Raw genomic sequence first — 21,962 nt, 5'->3', positions numbered from 1 at the left:
TATGTTACGCTTTTATTTTATTTTATTTTGCATGGATAAAGTCACGAGTATCTTCTAAAGTATTATTGTACTTTGTTTCCTATTACAGTTTTTAAGAGATGACAGAGGAGGACTTCTTACAAAAACTGTGGAAGGTTACTAATGAATTAGCCAGTCAGCATCAGACAAATCAAGATTTTGCAGGAAGTCTCTCATCACAATTACAAGATCTTAAGGTTAATATGCTAACTACAATTCAGTACGAATATAACATCTAACAAGTATGATTAGCAAAGAGCAGTAAGCACCAGTAATAACGGACAAGGTAAAAATATGGGTGAAAGAATTGCTTTATGAAGAAGTAGTTTTGCTAAAATGTTATCGATTTTTTTAACATAAGAGCAGGCAGAATCCACTACTACCGTTCCTATCGATCGTATACATTCCCCATTGCCTTCTCATGTAGCCAATGACCTCTCGACATCAGAAAGGCAACCCAAAGATCTCATCTCTGACAATTATAAGCTGATGCAAAAATACCAGGCAGTTTTGAATCGAAACCAATATCTAGAAAGTGAATGCAGTAACCTGCAATCATTGGTGAAAGACTATGAAACCAATATAGAGGCAGTTACTATTAAGTTACGATCTCATGCAGTAAGGAAAACAAGATATAAATAATAAGGAAGTTGACTATAATTTGTTTCTTTTTTTTTTCTTGATGTAGAATGCAACAACTGAGGGACAGTCGAAACTGAGAAGAGAATATGAAGCTTTGTTAGATGCTGAAAAGGTAAGAGTATCTATGGATCAGACTTTAATCCAAATTGATTTCTTTTCTTTTGAATATTCCATAGGGTACAACCGCTGCCCTTTTCATAGAAAATACAACGTTGCAGAGCAGGTTACATAAGCTGGCATCTATGTTGCGATCACTTCACGATGACGGCGTGAATGACGAACGGGAAGCATTGATCACACAGCTAACAGCCGAGAACCAAGGTCTTCGCGATATGCTACATCTACCTTTGATTCCTCAGGCAGAAATCCCAGATCAGACATCACAGTTAATGAAAGACATGGGAACAAAAGAGGAGAGAGTACGAGTAGTTTCTGAGAGCGGAATTAGTGGACCGAGTAATGTAGTTGAAGAATATTTTGTAAACGATGATGAATAAAACTCACATTTTCTGTCTACACATTGTTGCTTTAGTATGTATACTCCCGTATACTTTAATCGTTTATTACTATTTTTTAACAACATACAATATAGATGATTAACGTATAGGTATATGACTAATTGCTTGAGCTCTTCCTTTCTCATTCTGCCTTCCCCACCATCGAATTGCACTCATTGCCTCTATTCTCCAGAGACTGTCACTAAGAATATCCTTGGTCATAATATGTCTCAAAGCCTCCAAAGGAGCACTCTGTCCTTTTTCGTACGCTTCCTTGTATTTCTTTACTAGGTTGATGCTGATGTTGTTCAGGCTCGCGATATCTTTCTCGGCCATGTTTTTGTCCAACATCTCAAGAACTGTCCATATCCTTCCTTTCTTCAACAGCCATGGCTGCTGTACGTAACGATAGGGTATACCGACAAACCAAAGGCATTTGTCGTAGGGCGTGTTGGCTTTCCAAGTTCTTAAGCCTACTCGGCAGGATGCATAGATAGTACCCATGAGAAGAGGTCTATCAAGCTTTCGTCTTTTTGCAGGGGCTTGCATGCTGGTATCTTGATTTTCTTTCTTGACTAGATAGAGGCAGGTATCGGTTGCCCAGCAGTTGGCTGGTTTATCTTTCCATTTCTCTGAGACAAACGCTTTGAGACTTGTATGCCCATGTACTTGCAATATCTCATCTACAACGAGACTAGGCCCTTCCACAAGTCTGTCCGTCTCTTGTTCCTTTATGGCTCGGATAATCATACCACCTTTGGTATCGTTATCTGGATTACCCATCGTAATGTCAACTCCTTTACGACTACCGCCTTTGAAACCATCTGTCTTTCCAATACGATGGAAGTACCAATTGCTGAAAGTCTTTTGAAGGGGATGGTTGTGGCAGTGTGGATCCTCGTGGCCCAGTTCAGAGGTATTCAAATACATTTCTACCTCAAGAATATCATATCGCTTATCTCCGATGTAGAGATCATAGTCAAGCAGAATCTTTCGGGCAAGTGAGTCGAAATGAGTTCGGTAATGGTCTGCTGGATCAGATGAAGCAGGGGGTAGAGGAATACAGAAAAGGGAGTTGAGGGGCATTGTCACCAACTTTCATTCGAGTAAAGACCAGTGTTTTGAGTTATTTGACGTAACTCGTGACTATTTTGACTAGTTCGGTACACAGGCGGTTCATTTGGGATGGGGATCTCATGGTGAGCTCATAATCATTGCAACCCATTTCTTAAAAGCTTTTCTAAAAGCTATGGAAGCTAATAACGTAATAGTACTAAAAAATATTTTAGAGAGTTGGTTTTGCCCTTAAAAATAATAAAACAATAAAAAAGGTCCAAGCAATCTATAGTGATTGCTGAGCAAGTGAGTGACGAAAGGGTTTCCCTCTTCCTTTTATGAAATGTTCTTGCGTTGGCCCAGGCTAAAAAGGCAAACTATTCTTGTTAAACTCCGGTTTTTTTTGGTCATCTTTTGCAGGCTATTTCTCTTTTCCTCTTTTGCCTTTTCTCTCTTTTTTTTTTTCTAATCGATTGAAACCTATCTGGTTCCTGGACCCTTTCAATAGATAAACTTGTCTTTTTTCTCAAATTTTTCCTTTATTTTAATTCTACACCCAGAATTCAAAGCAATTTCCATTCTCTTTTAATCGCATTCTCATTGAAAGTCTTTTTGTCTTTTTTTTGTTTGTTTAAATCGAGATTTGACGCACACATACAATGAGCTATCCAGACGTGAAGCAATCGACCTTCAATGACCTGAACATGGCCAATGGTCTGTTTGGAACTCTTCCTCAAAAGACAGCTCCAATAATACCTGACCACTGTGTCGACAATACTCGACTTGTACCTTCTTCGTCTCATTCTAACGCTCAAAAGATAGACTGGGAGCATGCTTACACCAAAGATATGCTCGAAAAAGCTGCAAAGAACGAGTGTAGCTTACTTAATATGTCTATGACGGATGGAAAATGTCGATTATCTGGCCCAAGGCCGTCTATGACGCTTTGGGATGAGAGACCTTATGATGGATTAGACCTTCCACAAAAATCGAGCATTTCATCTAAAGAAGAAAGCAAAGTCTTTTTTCGATCAAAAGAACCCGAGTTTGTGCCAGAAGGTACGCACTGAGAGTTTAATATTGTCTCCCGAGCACAATATTGATCTCTACCCTCTTCTCAACCTAGTGCAGAACAGAAACAAGGGGAAAATGCAACCAAGCTCTCAGAACATCTCCCACCAGCCACACCGCATTACATTCACAAATAGTCAAGCCTGTGAAACCAATCGAATACACAGAATGCACGATACTGTTCGTCCACCACCAATTAACACATCTGCAATTGTTTACGGGGCTCTCATTTCCGTGGTTGCTCAAGAGTTTCAACAAAGAATCATTCAAGGCGATCGTGTCAAAAATGGAATTGAATACAAGAACGCATTCGATGGAAAGGAAGCCGTCGTAAGTGATTTCTCACATGTATTTATATTGCGTTGTTATGTTCCTTAATGGTGTGCAACAAACGCTAGGACAAACTAGCTTTAATCCTCAATACAACCGATCGACGATTGGCCCTAGGTATCGGTCGGGCCTTGGGTGCCCAACGGTTTTTTCATGATGTCAATTATGAGAGTCGCCTAGTAGATTCAACATTAGAGATTTATCAATTTGATGATTACGTACTACACTATGCCAACAAAACAGATGGTCATATAAGTGGTAATGGCTCCGTGATAACTTCCCCTGGTACAATGACAACTGCAAGCAGTATATTTAGCGAAAGCCTTCGAGACGATGAGTCCGTTACAATTTTTCATGATGCTCAAATGGACCTCGAAACCACAGAGTTCCCGACAGGCGTTTTTACCGGACTTACACACTGTTTTGTACCTACGTGTGATCTTAACCAGACGAATGTACCCTGCTATAGTTACACATGTCCAAAAAGAGCGGACCAGGCATGTACTAAATAATCTGAACATGGGCCCTTGCTTTGAATAGAAGCCTATCCGAGATTGCTAAATGAAACTTGTATTTATTGTCACTATAGAACAATCGTCATTACAGTGTGGATACCCCACTCACGATCTCAACTACCCACAAATACTTGCAAACCGAGGCACAGCAATTATGGACTGACAATGTGTCGCCAGATATTCGTGCCTCTGTTTCAAATAGCGAACGTAAACGCCAGGAGACTATCTTTGAATTAATTTACACAGAAGAAAATTTCTCTAGTGATTTGGATTATATGAATGAGGTAAGCTAGTGAACAATTATATGTGTACATAAGCACATGCACGTACTTATAATACATTTTCTGCTTTGGTAGTTGTGGATAGAACCTTTGCGTGACGGAAACGTTATTCCAGCCTCTCGTCGCGACACCTTCATCGATAAGGTGTTCTCGAATTTACTCTCAATTCGGAATATCAGTCGAAAGCTTGTCAATGTGCTTCTGGAACGACAAAATGAGTACCCCATTGTTTCACAGATCGGCGACATCATGCTAAAGTTCGCAGTGGACTTTGAACCTTTTATTTACTATGGAGCGAGACAGCATGAAGCGAAATTCGTGTTCGAACAGGAACGCTACATCAATCCAGCCCTGAGAATCTTTGCAGAAGTGAGAAAATGCAATATATATTTTGTGGAATTGAATATTTTAAGCTTTACCTTATTATTATTATTGCTAAGTATTTATTTATTTATTTATTTATTTATTTTTAAAAAAATAGACAACAGAGCGCAACCCATCATCTAAGAAACTCGAGTTAAACGGTTATCTTACCAAACCTACTACTCGTTTGGGCAGATATACTCTTTTATTAAATGAAATTTTGAAACATACTCCAGAAGGCCACCCTGATCGAATACAAATACCAAATGCTGTAGATACCATTCGACAGTTTCTCGGGCGTGTGAATGTAGAAACCGGAAAAGCAAAAAATAAATTTGATCTCGAACGAATACATAAGCACCTTACATTTAAAAACAAAGCCGACGCAATGGTGAGTACCTTTTATTTATTCAATTTATATTATTATCAGTATTTAAGACAATGAGTGGTTTTAGGATTTAAAATTGCTTGAAGAGGATCGGCACATCATCAAACAAGGCGTACTTCGCAAGACGAGCAATCTAGAGTCTACAGAATACCAGGCAATTCTACTCGATAACTATTTGGTGATTTCAAAAATAAAGATAGTACATGGCCGCGAATGCCATATTGTCCGCAAACGAGTAAGTAATATATATATATATGCCCTTAAAATACATATTTTGCTTTTAATGATAGAAATTGTAACAACAAAATCTCATATAATTATTTGATAGCCGATCCCATTGGAACTTCTCGAAGTATCAGTACCTCAATCGTGTGCTCTTACACATAGAAGCGGCAGTATACTATCCTATATTCCAACTGTCGAATCACAGAGATCCTCTGCTGTTATCGGAAGTTTGAGGCTGGCCGGAAACACTTCTATAACTGCTAGCAGAATAGGGCACCCGATTGTATTTAAACGTATGGGTCGCAGAATGTCCGAGACATTTACCCTTTACGCACCTTCCGTAGCCACTCGAAAACCTTGGTTAGAGCATATCCAATCACAACGAGAAATAAAAAATCAGAGACAGCCTGTATTTGATATACATCCTATCATTCCGGAACGAACGTTCTATGTCAACTCCAAGATCAACCACATTGTCACTTTTAGTAAGTATAGAGTTATTTTCTCTTTTTAAATCTAATATATCCAACAATTTTTTTTAGAAAATGGGCAGTTTTATGTTCTTGCTACAGACAATGGTGTCTACCTTGGACGTGTAGTGAGTCAGAGCCCACCCCGCCAAGTATTAAATCTAGAAAGGGTTACTCAAGTTAACGTTCTCGAGAGTGATAAATTATTGATGGTGCTGGCAGACAAAGTATTATGGGAATATCCTTTGGCAGTACTAAGTGATACATCCAAAGTACAATTACCGGGTCTCAAATTAGAGACCCAAGTTCCTTTTTTTCATGTTGGATACTGCCTCGATAAAACATTAATTTGCGTACCTCAAGTATCTCCGCTAAGCACGACCATTACTCTTTATGAACCATCAAGTTCACCGGAAAAGAAGTCTGGGTCCTTTCTTGGTATATTCGGGAAAACAAAAAAAGTTTCAGTAAAAACACGACTGAGGATATTCAGGAAGACCTATGTTCCAAGTGAAGCCTGGGCTTTGGAATTGACCCCTAATAATCTATTAATTACCTGCAAACGTGGAATTGTCATAGTTGATATGCATACAAACAAGATCGATTGTGAGTTTCGTTCTCCCGTTTTTAATATTTTCTCTTTCGTTTCTGGTACTGATTATAATCCTCATGCACTAGATTTACTTGATCCAAATGATAAAAACTTAAATTTTATTACATCAAGAGAAAAAGATGAATCACGGTTAAATATCGGTATAGATGTAAAGCATATATCTCTTTTTTGCAATCATTTAAAAGAATATATTGTATGCTACGACGGTAAGAGAAATGTGTTAAACCAAGTCAATAACTAGAATACTTACTTTTTTTGGTTACCTTAGAATATGCTTTTTATATCGATAAGAAGGGTAGGCGCAAATATCCAAATTTCTTGATCGAGTGGGAGGGGACACCCGATACATTTGCATACTCATATCCATATTTGATCGCATTCGAGCCTTCATTTATTGAAATACGCAACATAATTACGGTTAGTAATTCACTAGAAAATCTACTTTGTTCGTAGACTAATATCCAATTCAGGGCAATCTTGAACAAATTATCCGAGGAAAAAACTTTCTCTGTCTGAGCAATGGTCATAAAACCGAAGTACCTTTTATTTTTGGTGTAATGACCGATCCTGTAAAAGATGCTTATCATTCTATATTCCAGTTAAAACTGGTATCAGAGGACAAAACTCCTCCTCTGTTGTAAACATTATTAAGCCATCCCTCCTTATATTTATACCCTTTGTTACTTTTTCTTCTTCTTTATTAATTACATGCTTTTATTTTTACCGATATATAGCCGGAACTCAATATACTATTTCAATCACTATATCAACTGCCATTCATTCTATACAAACCCACCTCTATCAATACTCTAAGTTATATGTGCTATTAGTAAACTGTACCCGTTCTAACTGATATCTTTTATATATTTCTTTATATTCAATTTTATGTACAACACAAATATCATCTCACTTTATTTTTATTTCTTTATTTCTTTTTTATTATTAGTGTGCGCACATATATATATATATATGTACTTGTTCCCTTTGGTGTATGTATAAATATTACTTTTAACAGTGAGTTTAGCCATCTGTCTTTGTTTTTTTGATCTATTTGACGTGAAAATGTACATGTAAACAACCCTGATGTTGATAGCTTTTGAAAAACTTCTTATAATCTTGTTTATTATTATTATTATAGATAGTGTGGAGGGACTGAAAAGTTCAAAAAAAAAGTTCAGACCACTCTGCCTGACTAGTCTTATTCTATTGCCAATTTGATTGAGAAGAATATAATGCTTTTCGTGGAAGAGATGTACTACAATATGAAAAGTCTAGAAATCACCGTAATAAAATATTTTCACCTGATAGAAGAGATGCTACTATGAGCACTTCATTTTATCTAATATGTATTTGAACTTTTTTTTTTTTTAGCTTTTTAGTCTGTCCACACCAATTATATTCTACATCTGTATTATCTAAAATATATACAAAAGTCTAATTAGCAAAGATATCTTATCCAAGAGGATGACAGCCGCTCCTGGCTGTAGGCAAATGTCAATTTTAGTATCTGATTTTATCTCTGACATTTCAATTGCATACTATCCGAAAACCAATGTGACCATAAAGGTCATCAGATGCACTTGAGTTACACTGGATCGAGTAGCCATATTCAATGACATGTCATTTTTCCAAGACAACACTCATGATTTTGACCATATTTCTCTAGTTACTGTCGCCATGCATCACATAAATTCTCTCCATTTTCAACATTCCATGATCTTAATTCAACCATGTGTTCCACATATGATCTATAGTTTTTGTTGTTGTTAATAAGGAGCAAATTAGAGAATCTGCAGCAACTGCTTGTAAGCAAAAGCTTTGCAATTATTTTGCCTGCTATTCACTCTTTACTATTACTAATTATTATTCAATTGATAAAAAGTTAGTTTTATAAAGAATATTGAAAGGGATTGTGGTGCTCTAATAAAATAAAAATAAAATAGAGTTTTTGAGAAGTAAACTCAAAAGTAACGGTCGCAGACACCATATATTTACTTTATAGTAATGTATTCATAGTATATATATATATAAACGCAGGGAAGGTTTTGGAGAGCTGTAAAAGCGTTATTGTAGATGTGGTTATAATGAAGTAGTAGTTTGTAAATCCTTTAACTTCACTCAAAATATGGCTGATATTCTTGAAAGAATGTTAATTCGAAGAACAATATCTTGCTCATATGTAAAGATCTTCATATACTTTACGATTTCATATATATATATTACAATTCAATTATGTGCAAGTACTAGACTGCTTCCTTTTTTTTTAATGCAGGAAGCGCTCCACTATAAACCCAATTTTTTATATAAATATGTATATAATATTTCTCTATATTTGACTTTTAATTTTTTTTACATAAGCTATAATGATAGAAAGGCGAAATCCGTCATTTTTAGATATCATCTAATTTCTGCAACTGACGCAGAACAGTACGACACAGTGAAGCAGAACAATGGAAGCCATGTGGGAAAGGGAGTGCCCTTGGCCCGTCTTCCTCCGCCCAGGAGTGATCCGACACATACCATGGATTGTCTTGTTCATCAGAACACATGTCTTTTGAAAATATCCATTGATCAAGTGTCTCTAGTAACTTATCAAACTGCGCAAAAGGCGCAAATACCAATTGTTGAGTTACTTTGATGGCTTGATTTACGGTGTATGGGGCAAGTGGTGAAAGGTAGGGTTGCGGAACAACCAATCTTTCTGTCTTCTTATTTCCCAAGGTAGAGTAGAAGATCGAATGGTATGCTGCATCTGACACACACAACGTTGATGCGTCTGTGAAGCGAATATCCAATGCATGCCTATCAAGAATTCGTCGTATCATGCCGTTCTGAAAATAATGGTAAGACTTACATTGAGGAATATACAATCCGGACAGAATCAACAGCTCGCGGGATAACAGATATTTTTCCAATTTCTCCATTCTGTGTACATGCCACCTCTATTTCTTCCAAGCCTGCCATCAAAGGGAGAGTTTGGAAAAGTACCTTGGTAGTAAAGTTACATAAATATATAATACTTATGGTCTCATTGTATTGATAATAAGTTAAGTTCTTACTTGTATAAAATAAATCAAGTCCAGTTTCTCATTAAGAATATTTTGAAGATACGTCGCCACTCGTATATGGGGATTCCTGCTTAATGAAAGCCGGAGAATTACTGGACTAGGTTTTTTCGATTGTTGTGTTGGCATAGTAAGATCGATAAGATATTGCCTTGGGCGCCCCTTTTCAGGAGAGTCCCATCGAATAGAGCATATAAACGCTTTTGCATAAATAAACCTGAGTTCCTGTGTATCAAACGGTTCAAACTTCAAGTCTTCCTTGTACTTTTTAAGCCATCTTGAAGGAACTATTTAAACTGGTTAATATATAGCCTCCATTACACATTCACATATTTTAATTTACTTTGTCTGGCCAGGTTTGTCATCATAAATATTCTTTCCCAATCTATTAAGAATCGATCTACGCACATATCAATCTGTGCGTAGGTAAACGACATTACACCAGTTGTCTTGTCAAGAGAGATGTGATCTGGTTTCTTGAGTAAGTTTAAGTAATTTATAAAAACTCTTAATAAACTTACCATTAATGTAAAAGGACTTGAGTGGAACACGCTTCCAATTGAATCTATCTTGAAACACTACATGGCAGTCTCCTCGCCGCCCTGTTGTCCATCTTCCAGACGCTCGTATCAGAATATCATTATGCATTTGAGACAGTTGCTTTTCTGCCCAAGGTGTTATCTTAAGCGTACTATCTTTTGATGGCGCAGTGTTTGAAATATCCACATTGCCTTGAGCACAAACTGTGAATAAATCTTTCTGAGGAACACATATGACCTCCATATGATCTACACCAGGATGGTTCATAACCTGAACATCGGCATCAGACAGACACTTGAGAAGAGGTCGCATTCGATAATTAAGAGCCCCCCTGTGCTGTTGTAGTTGAAATTCGATTTTCTTGTTGGTTATAAAGGCCCTAAAAGCCAAAAAGGCATTAGGTAAATATAGACTAGATATTCCATTCCCTTACCGACAGAGTGAATCCAATTTAGCCATAAATCGTAGGTTTATCGACAAACTAGATAATTGTCAGTATTTACTATTTATAAATAAAAGCAAGATATATTGAATGGTCATTTACTTGTCAATCTCGCGAGAGTTTTTGGCGGATGCTGTCAATAATTCGTCTAAAGAAGTCAAGGTTTTTCGACGCTTCAATATTTTTGTCTGATTTTTTACTAACTGTTCCCGCCTCCGTTTGCGTGTTTCATTATTCACATCACTGTCAATATCATTATCTTCATAAAATTGTTCGCTCCAGATATCTTTATAGTCAATATGAATAAGATCTGTAATGGTTTGATAGAGACCGTTCTGATCGTATACTTTTCTATATCCGTATAAATAAATAAGCATCATAAGAACCATCTTGTCCAGTCATTTCTTTCTTTTTCTCTTTCTTTCTCCTTTTTTTTTCTACTTACGAAAGACAGCATAACCATGCTTGAAATTCATCATTAACAATAGCAACTACGAAATACCAGTCCTCGAATTGTAAGAATTGGAGGAATATACAGTGTGTTGGATATATTTGTTTGCTGGTGTTGGATTTTGTGTCGGTCGAAGTGATTTTTTTGGGGGAGTAGTGGATGTCTGGTTCGGGTTGTTTAGGGCTTGACATGGGAGGAATGTCACTGAATAATTTGGCAATATCGTCTGGCCGCAAATTCATTTGTGCTGGATGGTAAGGCTGGAGTCTCAATTGTTTCGCCAGCGAGACAATTTCACGAACAACAATTTCTGATCGTAGCCAAAGCAGATGCTGTGCTGTATTGATGGGATCGTTGTTTATCTTTTCTTCAAGATTCTTCAATTTGACTAAAATATCGTTATTAATCTTAAGCCCATTATATCTCTACAGGCGGATCTCTTACCATCACCTTCGCCGTAACCGTGTCCAACTTCACATATTCTGACAAGACCGGTACGAGTATCAACATCAATACTGATGTATCTCTCATGACGATAGCGCACTATTAATGTCGAATCTTCTGCCTTTGGTTGTTCATCTGTTGTCTCCTAATGTTAATATCGTACTATAGTTATAAAATATTAGCCTGCATATACCTTCAAGCTTAACGTCACCAATTGGAACATCATCGTTTGTTTCTATAGCCAAATGAAGCCCGTTTTCTTCCAAGAATTTTTCTTGATATTTAAGGACTTTTCTGATTTTCTCAATAATGCATTCTCCGTGGTAACGAGTAACATGTAGCAAAAGGCGTTCTGCGCTGAGATCAGTAGGGTTCTACATAACATTAATTAGTCTATGAAACCAAGTTGGTTTGATACGCACAAATAAGACGTCTTTTGTATGCAAGTCGGTACAGTCGCCCCATTTAAGATCGAGTTGTGTTTTGGGGTATTTAAGGGCTGAGACAACCTTGGGCCGATCCGAAGCATTTATGTCAGCCAGCGCTACAGAAGCACCAATTCCAGCTTTCTGTATCAATCCTTTGAATTCATCTCGAATGGTCGCTACCATATAGTCATTTTGTGATAATTTTCCCCGTCGTTTTTCATCTTCGTTACTCATCATAATTTCTATTACGGTGCTTTTTGCTTGACTTTCTTCGACTGTTGTGAATGGTTGTGGGCATGCCCAATGGGCTGCTGGTGAGCCCCCTCCCCAGTAAGACAGAGTTAGTTTGGTACGAGCTGAGTCCATATGTACTTTGAGTTGATTAACCCATCTTGTTCTAGCTAACATAGCTGCCTGCATATAGACAATCTCGAGTTGCATATTAAGACAGAACATGTGGAGATAGTCGTACAAATTAACGATCGGAAAGAAAAGCGGTGGTTTTTGTTCAATTGTCTCTACAGGTGCGTCTTCCGTTGGTTTTGGTGGTAATGGTGTAGGTGGAGCCAATTGTCTTTGTGCGTTACTTCGAAGATGTTGTTGTTGCATGTCATTAAATGAAATATCGACATCTGTTGTAAAAGTCAATACCCAACTAACTACTCAATATATATTCTCTCACCTGCTGCTCCTCCTCCACCTTCCGCTGTTTGTACCAAAACATCCAGAGACACAATCCACCATTGCCGAGCATTACTAGGTCCCATTAATGTGAGTGATACCTTGAATTCATTCTCAATTGAGAAGTAGATCCGTCCATTTTCTTATCAGAGAAATGTCAGCAATGTTTGATATTGTCCACAAAACTCTTACTGCTCACCTATCCGATGGTCCAACATAGGAGATGGTAGTACTTCTGTTGTCAGCAATCTCACACGGATAACATCATTCATTTTCTGGAAGGTTTCCAGCACTTCTTCATCCGTTAGACATGCGGGAGGAACCATATCCTGATATGGTGTTAAAAATCTCTCTGTCGTTTTTATTTTGTTGATCTACCTTTATTTTTGTTGGCATTCGCTGGTAAGTACCAGTTGTTAGAACATCGACGGCAGTCTTCACATCATAATTGCGTGTTCTTGCTGCCGGCAATTCGACATGAATTTTGTGTAAGTAATCAGACGTATCTTGGAAAATCTTGTTTTGGTTAGCTAGATGGGCCATGATGTTCTAAAAAGTTATTCAAAAGATCCTGTCAGTTGAGAAGTGAATGTGAAGATTGTGCGTCTACCTGACACATTTGGATATCATTCGCATTTTCAGCCCATTTGACGAGGACTGATAACTTTAGAAACTGCTTTCGTGCAAATGTAGCAAAATTTAGAATCTGCCGTTTTCGCTCAACATCGGACATGGAAGGTAGTCTAAAAGGGAAGATGAGGACGATGCTGAGCCTGGAGAACGCGTTTCTTACGTATCCGTCAGGGTCATGAGATCAGCATGCGATTTTCGAACCATTTTTCCAATGAGCACCCTCAGGGGAACCATGCTGGCCATTTCAACAGGAAGGACCACTTTATCTGCATGGTCAATTTGTGTCTGTTCAGAATGCGGCAGAATCTCTGTGAGAACTTCAGCCTTCTTGCCATTTTTGTGGTCCTGTTTTACATGGCCATTGGTTTCTGTCGTTTCCTGATTGTGCTTGGTTTGCGAGATCGTCTGCATAACTATACAATCCTATGGAACACGGCTCGAAAGACCATTAAGTCGCTCAAAAAACAGGTCATTGCTGCTGCCTTGAGATTTCTGATTGGTCGTGACGTAATGGATACTTTCACGCATTTGACCTTTATCCCTATTTGAGTTGACGTTTATGCGTGGCTTTGATCTATCAACAGGTAATGCAATTCATTCATATTTTTAGATAAAAATTAAATAGTCTTTACTACAGCTAAACCATCATACACACACACACACACACACACACACGTAGATATATATATACATTCTACATGAAAATAAAATGCTTTTAAATAGAATTCCTAATTTCCCTTCATTAATTATCTCTTCTTTTAAATAATATATATTTATATATATATACAATGAAATTAGATAATTAATATCTTGAGCACCAGCAGAACTTTAGGCATTAAATTATATAATAAACTTCATCGTTTTCTTATATTATAATTATATTACATTTTGAGGGTAGCTTTTAATATATCAAAAAAAAATAAACTTAATCTGATAAGTTACTAAACAAAAAGAAGCTTTTGCATATTTTATTGACAACAAGACAAGGTGAACAATACAAACTCATAAAGATACAAACCAGTAAATATCAGAGGTTGCATGTTTGTCCATTGTATATACACAGCAAAATACTCACTGCTTTATTTGTACACTTCTGGTGTCACAGCACATAAAAAAGAAGGTTTGGAGTTTTTCGCGATAATTGTAACACGAAAATTTAAATATTGCAATCAATCATATGAAGATCGTAATAAATAAAATAAACGCGTTTTTTTAAATCTCACTCTATTCTGAACAGACACAAACTGACCTCACTCGGGAATCGCAGTAAAAACCCCGTCACGTTTTCGTACCTTAACTTAACATGTCTTGTCTTGTTTTCTTTGATCGTCCTCTCACACATGTCTAGATTGATCTTACAAAGCAAACCTCTTTTCAGAAGCCTTGTACGCCTACCAACAGGTCGATACACAAAGATACGTCCTACTTATGCTTTCTCCACCACAACCTCCTGGAAAGGAAACAACACCACTAGACAGGTCACAGGTGAATGCGCACATACCACGCCTAACGATCCAGGTTTAAAGAAACGGAAAGCCGATATGATCGAATTTCTCTACCAGAACCACCAACGTCCTGTCCCAACTGGAAAAAAAGATATAGTTTTGACCAACTGTCCTCATTGTATCAAGATCCGCAAGAACAGCTTTGCAGCTTATTTAGATCTCGCCAAAAGCACTTATAATTGCAAGACATGCGGTACTCGTGGATCGTGGCAGGAATACACACGAACACTCAAAAAGAAATTGACAAGCAACCAAACTGAGCCCCAGTTAATCTCAGCTTCTAATGTCTTTGGATCGCACCACTCTCAGTTTTCTCGACCAATAGAACAAGTAGAGGCATACCCCGAGCGACTTGCGCAAGATACAGACGTACTAGAATGGTTACATACAACTTATAAAATTAAACCAGAAGTACTTCGTACCTATGGTGTAGGTCTTGCTAATTATGTCGACCCAGATACGCGTCTGAGAGAGATTCAGGAAAACAAGGAGGTACAAGAATCTCTTTGTCTTACCTTTCCCCAGACTACTTTGACATATAACCCAGAGGCGCCTGAAGATGAATCGTCGCCAGAAGGCACTTTTAAATTAGACACAATACGCATCAAAGCATCATCGCTCGATACACCTTCAGAAACTTTGGCATACGATCCCCCTGTGCCAAATCGCTCTATATCTGCAGGTCTATTTGGTTACAAGACTGTAACATTCGAATCAGACTCCGTCATTATTACTCGAAGAGAACTCGATGCGATGGCTATTTTTCAGGAAACAGGTATACCTAGTGTTTCGTTGCCTAGCTCAAATTACCAGCTTGAAGAGTCTGTTCTTCCTTTACTTGAGCGATTCTCCAAGCTATATGTATGGCTGGATGATGATGTAGACGGGCAGCTGGCTGCTGATCGATTTGCAAATAAACTCGGAGACTCTCGGTGCATGATTGTGAGCACCAGAATTAATTCACCACATGGTCCTGTAAATGCACATGGGGCATTACTAGAGGGAGAAGATCTTAGAAGTATACTAGGATCTGCTCGTCAAATTAAGCACGATGAAATCATGGATTTCAGTGATCTTCGCGAGGAAGTATACAGTGAGATCATGAATCCTGAACAAACTCGAGGTGTACAATCCAAAGATCTTCCTGGATGGAACTCACTCTTGAAGGGGCATCGTTCGGGGGAACTGACGATTCTGACAGGCCCAACAGGATCTGGAAAGACGACAATCATTAGTCAATTGAGTCTGGATTATTGTCAGAGTGGCGTGCCTACTCTATGGGGATCGTTTGAAATTCTCAATAAGCGATTAGCCAAACGAATGCTCTATCAATACTCGGGCAAGGATCTTAGCACGGCTCCTCAAGAAATCGATGCATGGGCAAATAAATTTGAACAGGTAAAACATTTCATTTATTCTAGTCAATTTTATTTTCTCTCTATTTTTTTTTGGTGGTTTACTTACATGCTGTAAACAAAAGTTGCCTTTATATTTCTTAAAATTCTTTAGTAGTACTGCTATCAAGGATGTATTGAAGGCGTGTAGCCATGCAGTATATGCTCATGATGTCAGACACATTATCCTAGACAACCTCCAGTTTATGCTTTCCCAACAAGGTCGGTCTAGTCTAGATCGATGGGAATTACAGGACGAGGCAATTGCAGAGTTGCGACGATTTGCAACACAACAGGATGTCCATATCACTCTTGTAGTCCATCCACGAAAAGATATTGGCGAGCAACTAGATATCAACTCAGTATTCGGCAGTGCAAAAGTAACACAAGAAGCTGACAATGTGGTCATTATTCAAAAGCCTCTGAAGGCCGATGGATATCGAACCTTGGATGTCAAGAAAAATAGGTAACGCTTTAATAATCTGTATACATGTTCTAACGGACTGTTATAGATACGATGGTACACTTGGTGCTATGCCTTATGTATTTATGAAAGATTCATTAAAGGTAAAGAGAGAGAAAAAAGAGAAGGCCGTTTATTATGTTGTATTATCCATATTTATCTCTCTTTTGATAGATCCGATGCCTTAATGACAAAGAGACCGCTAAACCCAAACGTATTTCTAAACCTCGTTATCCTAAAAGTACATATCCATCGGCTGTAAATAGAGCTGATCATGCCGAATACCCATTATCAACAGAAGAGATTGCTGGTCAAATATATTAAGTAATTGCTACAAATCACAATAGTTGATGGGTTATTTTTTTTTCTTGTATTTATTTATGAACAAAAGATACAAACTACATTAATATACATTTATTTATCAATCCAGTGTTGGTTTAGAAAGAGATTATTCGTTTTTATTAATATTACAAAGAGAGGGGGGGAAAGGGAGGGAATTAAATACAAGATCTTATTTGATTAACAAAGTTTTAATATGAACAAGCCCGTCTCCATGCACCACGCATCCTCTGCTTTCATATTTTTCTAACCATTTGCGTGCCTTGTTAAGATGACCTCGCCTGTAAGCCATGTAAACAAAATACCATGTCGTCCGTTCATCCATCATCACACCTTTAGACTCGAACCATTCTACCATCTTCTCCGCCTCTATCCATTCGCTGTTAAATACTCCTAAACCACGCACCATGATATTGAGGGTAGATGTTGACAGAGGCACCTTTGTCTTTGTTGCCATCTCTAGTAGTCGGTAGGGTTCGTGAGGTATACTACGTCCAATTTTCGATTTATTGTTGATATGATGGATAAAGTAACCATCAATCATGATATTGTACAAGATTGTGTGTGAAGATTCAGCTGCAGAAGTCTTGACTGCCTTATCATTCACCAGCATAAGATCAAACATACTCTGGGCTGCGCTGACGTTCACAGATCCAGATTTCAAGAGTCCGTAGAGTAATACTGATCGAAGAACCTGGTTAGGATATATTTTACGGTCAAGCATGTGTCGATAGATGTCTAGTATAGATTGCATATCGATCAATTCGGGAGAAGGGGCACCGCGAATATATCCATGTATTAACGTTGTGAAGCTGACGAGATCGGGTTCAGGAATTGATCGATCGTAATTATTATTTTCCATCGAATACAGTAATTTACGAGCTGAAGACATGTCGCCTTTTAACGTTAAAGCGTGGATCAATAGATTATAAGCGTACACACTTAAATCCCGTTCGCTTTCAAACATCGTCCGAAGGAGTCCAAGAGCTGTATTGATTTTTTTGAGTCGAAGTAAGACGGCGATGCTGGAGTTTAGGACGTACTCTGGATCTTTTGAAGGCGGTATACGTGCAGCAATACGATCAAATGCAGACACCACACGGGGTTCTTCGTGTTCTGTTACTGCTGCTAGAATTATGCGTAGAGTAATGGAGTTCGGCATGGAATTTTCTTCTAAGCGATCCACCCACTTATCTAAAATTGACCATTTCTTGTTCTGGCATACATACGACAGAAATGTATTGTAGGTTGCGATCGTGGGTTGGATCTTCCGTAGAATCATATTTTCATAAATCTCTGTCGCTCCTTCGATATCTAATGTTACGAGTTTTGCTCGGATCCAGATATTGAAAGAGGCAGTGTCTGGGATACAATTCAAACTTTTCATTTTCTCAAAAATCGCGTCGACGTGTTGGAGTTGTTTTTGCTTTAATGCAGTGTCCATTGCGGTGTTACAGAATCGTGTATTGGATTCCGAGGTGAGATTTGATGGGATATTCAGAAGAAGGTCGAGTTCAAGCGATTCGCGGTAAGCTTGCATCAAAATATTGAATAAATAAGCCTGTATCCGTTCTTCGGTGGACTTGTGAAGTATCTCTTTGATTTTGTCGATTTTCCAAAAAGAAGTCGCTTCCTTGAGTCCTCTTTGAATTCGCCGCCTGGCACCTGTGCCCTCTTTGTCTTTTGTGGAAAGGTATTGTGAGTATGGTTCGAATAAAGCAAGAATTTCGTCGACAGAGAGTTTTGATATCCTCTCATAGACCTTTCGTTGGTCTTCACGGGGATATACAGGTGCATTAGGGTTTGGGTTCAGGACAAGAGAGAGGGCGCTAGCGAGGTCGTTGTTATTTATATGATTATAAAGGGCGGGAATGTCTGGAAGTGGTGGTTTTTTTCGAGTGACCTTTAACGGTTGTTCGGTTGTCTTGTCTGTCGATTCTTGTTGCGCAAGTTCTTTTGTGAATAAGCCATGAAGATCTATAGGAAAGTCTAGTTTTTCGAGTGGTTCTCGTTCGTTATTTGTGTCGAGTGGTGATTCTATTGATGTTGTGTAGGTTGAAAGAAGGCGTTGGGGTATCCAGCAAGGGCGATGTGATCTAAGTAGGGGTTGAATCAAGCATGGAGATTTTACAGGGCGTGCTCTCGTCCTCAACGCCGGCTGTGTCGACAAAGGTCTGGATCGCCGTAAGAGTACGAGAAGAGATTGTGTGTTTCTTGAAGCATTACATTTGCTGGGAAAAAGGCATGTACCAACCACCATCCCGTTCTCATACCGTGGTTATCCTGGCCATAGCCTCCCTTGAGTTTCCTTTTTCTGTCACTTCGGGCCACGATCAGTTGTCAAGCCACAGGAAATCGCTATAAACACCTCTTTCGAAGACCACCCCTCCCCACCTTGCAATGAAATGACGTGAATATCAATTTTAAGCCCAGTTTTATTATAAGATTCTTGTGCAGAAAGGGTATGAGAGAGCTTCACATAATGCAAGCAATTTAGTTTGTTTCTAATTTTTGCACAAGCTTTTATTATTATTATTATTATTATTATTTTTGTTTGATACACAAGATTTGGGTTTATTTTTAAGGATTTAGTGTGAGAAATATATTTCTTATAATATTTTTTTAACACTTAAAAATATTGTTAGTTTAATATATTTTAATGTATTTTTTACTTTTATTATATGAAAGAAAAAGATTGATTCTACAGATAGTGATCATGATAATGAAAGAATGTAAACAAAATAAAGAGAAAAAGGAAAGAACTTATTTGCAATGAGTATAAATCTAAAAAGGACAGATGTAATGGGCTAAATATATAAATGATCTTCCTTTTGTTGCTTTGTGCAAAGAGAGAGAGAGAGAGAGAGAGAGAGAGAAGAACTTGAGGAGATCCAAATTCTTTGGTTCTTTTTTAGAAGAAGAATGAAGAAGAAGAAGAAAGATATAATGGTTTAAAGGTAAAAAGGGGTCTGTGAGTATGTGATTCTTTGTTGGCTTTGCTTAATCGCGACGGACAAAGCTTTTGATTGCCCTCCAGATGGCAAACCAGTCCATCATAACTGGGCTGCAGATCAGGAGCGAGAACCCGAAAGCAAGCATGAGAGTCTCAAAACCGGAAGAGGCCATGACAGCACCTGCAAGCACAGGGCCAATGAACATGCCGATCGAATAAGCCATATTGTACAATGCATACACTAAACAAGTGTACAAAGTCAGTCAAGAGAATCCTGCTATAGATGTATATATTGGCAAACTTTGTATTTTATTTTACCTTGTGCATAAGCAGCGCCACCCTACAAGACACAAAGATAAAGATAGAGTGATAAAGTTTTCCTGTTAGATAAATTTACCAATGACAACACTCCTTTTTATTTCAAAAGTGGCATTTACCATATCATGCACTGTTTCGCCCATCTCAGGTAGGACTGGCGTAAGAGTGACAGGGCTAGAGAGACCAAAAATCATCAATGGAGGAATAATCATATAAATAGATTCAAAGTGCAGGGCAACCAGAGGGGATGCAACGGCCATCAAAATCATGCCAGTGGCAGAAATAACCTGGCGACCAATCTATGATCATAGAATTTTTTTGCTTGTCAGCATTTTGTGTATCCAACGATGGGGCTAAATTACCTTATCTGACAGATGGCCGATAAGAGGAGCAAGGAAAGCTGGAACTACCATTGTAACAAAGATCACTAGATACAAGAGAACTTAGTTTTTGATGTTGAAAATTTAGTTTTACGTTACGTACATCCAATTGTCGACGCGGAGGCATTGTAGGTCAATTGAAGGTGGATAGGAAGGGCAGGTTCAATTCCAGCAAACACGGAGGCACTCACAACCACACAAAGCAAACAAGACATAATACGCCAGTTCTTCAACAAAAGCCACATCGTCACCTTTGGCTTCTTGGCCTGGGGAAGGAGTGGTGTTTCTTCGTTGTTTGTAAATGATCCCTCTGCCTCGATATCTTCCTGGGCTCTCGACACCTTGACCGAAGTTTTTTCACTGTGCTTCTTGTGCAGAGGCTCCGCAATCCACACAATTGCAAAGAAATTTATAACAGCAAATCCAGCACAAAAAGTGAAGGGTGCACTAAATCCACCGTACTCATATAAAAATCCACCGGCAGCAGGTCCGATAGCAAACCCTACTGTGTGCGCAGTCAGCACAGTTCCCATCACGACACCTAATTTTTTCGTAGGGAAAACGTCTGCGAGCATTCCTAACCCAATAGTCCTACAGGATGAATTGATAAATTATTATTGGTTCCCACCTATATAGAATTATGTTTATATATACATATATATATACATATGTACATGTACATATATGTATATATTTGGTGTCTACATTTTTATGATCACTTACCAAGATGCACCTCCTGCAACACCTTGGGCAACTCTGGCAAGTACTAGAAGAACATATGTATCTGCAATAGCAAATGCGAGAGTGGATACGACAAGTCCAAGCATACCAGCCATCATTGGATAACGTCTGTTCTGATACTTGTCAGATAAAATAGCAAATACTGGTGTAGCTAGCAATAGTCCAAATGCTATCTCGTTTATCAGAGAGAGAGAGAAAAAAAAATTGTTAGTGTGACAAAGATAAAGTAAAGGTTTTCTTGTATGATTATTATGATTTCTTTATTTTTTTACCATAGCATCCAAATAAGAAGCCAACCATGGTAGAATTGCCCTTCAGACGATCGATTACAAGCATCGGAAGGCAGGGAATTACGACGCCATATACGAGCATGTCACTATGGATAGGATTTACATTATAAGCTAAAGAATAAATAGTGTATAAAATGATAGACTTACATAAAGAGCGTCAGTGCAACCACACAGGCAACGCTAATACGTGACCTGCGTGCTCTGTACCAAGCAGACCCCGATGGCTCGGCCATGATTTGATTTATAGGGCTTGTTGGATTGGTGACTGTGGGTATTCCAGTCATACCAGAACTATATTGAAAGACAATGAAATCGAAAGGAAAGTGAAAGAGAACGCTGTGAGTGGAAAGCTGTTTATCTACAGTAGGTTTTTTTTTTGCTTTTTTTTTTTTTAAATTTTTCGTGTCCGTTTTGTACTGAGGTGCA

At 38.2% G+C, this 21,962-nt stretch overlaps 7 protein-coding genes across 7 annotated transcripts; 3 read left to right on the top strand and 4 right to left on the bottom strand.

Annotated features, from left to right (window-relative positions):
* The first annotated feature begins 93 nt into the window (after positions 1-93).
* On the top strand, positions 94-1,175 carry PHYBLDRAFT_179005 (hypothetical protein). The gene is made up of 5 exons (XM_018438078.1): positions 94-215; positions 271-304; positions 380-636; positions 707-772; positions 837-1,175. The coding sequence occupies exons 1-5, from the start codon at positions 99-101 to the stop codon at positions 1,155-1,157; spliced, it is 795 nt and encodes a 264-aa protein (XP_018297218.1). The 5' UTR covers positions 94-98; the 3' UTR covers positions 1,158-1,175.
* A 10-nt stretch (positions 1,176-1,185) lies between these two features.
* On the bottom strand, positions 1,186-2,253 carry PHYBLDRAFT_157174 (hypothetical protein). Its single transcript, XM_018433578.1, has one exon. It carries the CDS (start codon positions 2,241-2,243, stop codon positions 1,257-1,259), a length of 987 nt encoding a protein of 328 aa, XP_018297217.1. The 5' UTR covers positions 2,244-2,253; the 3' UTR covers positions 1,186-1,256.
* Positions 2,254-2,872: 619 nt separating this feature from the next.
* Positions 2,873-7,486, top strand: PHYBLDRAFT_179003 (hypothetical protein; the record flags this gene model as incomplete). Its single annotated transcript, XM_018438077.1, has 11 exons — positions 2,873-3,272; positions 3,340-3,614; positions 3,683-4,069; positions 4,204-4,413; positions 4,486-4,779; positions 4,892-5,164; positions 5,229-5,396; positions 5,490-5,871; positions 5,929-6,675; positions 6,738-6,886; positions 6,940-7,486. 11 exons carry the CDS (start codon positions 2,873-2,875, stop codon positions 7,108-7,110), a joined length of 3,456 nt encoding a protein of 1,151 aa, XP_018297216.1. The 3' UTR covers positions 7,111-7,486.
* Positions 7,487-12,498: 5,012 nt separating this feature from the next.
* On the bottom strand, positions 12,499-13,262 carry PHYBLDRAFT_15291 (hypothetical protein; the record flags this gene model as incomplete). The annotated part of the gene is made up of 4 exons (XM_018433026.1): positions 12,499-12,662; positions 12,720-12,849; positions 12,899-13,069; positions 13,131-13,262. Coding segments are annotated over 4 exons (597 nt in total), but the record flags the coding sequence as incomplete, so codon positions are not given.
* Positions 13,263-14,484: 1,222 nt separating this feature from the next.
* Positions 14,485-16,857, top strand: PHYBLDRAFT_179002 (hypothetical protein). The gene is made up of 4 exons (XM_018438076.1): positions 14,485-16,056; positions 16,139-16,518; positions 16,565-16,619; positions 16,690-16,857. The coding sequence occupies exons 1-4, from the start codon at positions 14,494-14,496 to the stop codon at positions 16,837-16,839; spliced, it is 2,148 nt and encodes a 715-aa protein (XP_018297214.1). The 5' UTR covers positions 14,485-14,493; the 3' UTR covers positions 16,840-16,857.
* Positions 16,858-16,949: 92 nt separating this feature from the next.
* Positions 16,950-19,114, bottom strand: PHYBLDRAFT_179001 (hypothetical protein; the record flags this gene model as incomplete). The annotated part of the gene is made up of 1 exon (XM_018438075.1): positions 16,950-19,114. One exon carries the CDS (start codon positions 19,112-19,114, stop codon positions 17,027-17,029), a length of 2,088 nt encoding a protein of 695 aa, XP_018297213.1. The 3' UTR covers positions 16,950-17,026.
* Positions 19,115-19,854: 740 nt separating this feature from the next.
* On the bottom strand, positions 19,855-21,769 carry PHYBLDRAFT_58217 (hypothetical protein; the record flags this gene model as incomplete). The annotated part of the gene is made up of 8 exons (XM_018440280.1): positions 19,855-20,048; positions 20,126-20,147; positions 20,245-20,424; positions 20,488-20,552; positions 20,609-21,096; positions 21,229-21,415; positions 21,519-21,622; positions 21,684-21,769. The coding sequence occupies 8 exons, from the start codon at positions 21,767-21,769 to the stop codon at positions 19,855-19,857; spliced, it is 1,326 nt and encodes a 441-aa protein (XP_018297212.1).
* Positions 21,770-21,962: the final 193 nt, after the last annotated feature.

The sequence above is a fragment of the Phycomyces blakesleeanus genome (genome assembly GCF_001638985.1).
Source record: "Phycomyces blakesleeanus NRRL 1555(-) unplaced genomic scaffold PHYBLscaffold_2, whole genome shotgun sequence".
Taxonomy (NCBI): domain Eukaryota; kingdom Fungi; phylum Mucoromycota; class Mucoromycetes; order Mucorales; family Phycomycetaceae; genus Phycomyces; species Phycomyces blakesleeanus.
The sequence above is the reverse complement of the archived record's forward strand: the minus strand, read 5'-3'. Positions and strand labels throughout refer to the sequence as shown.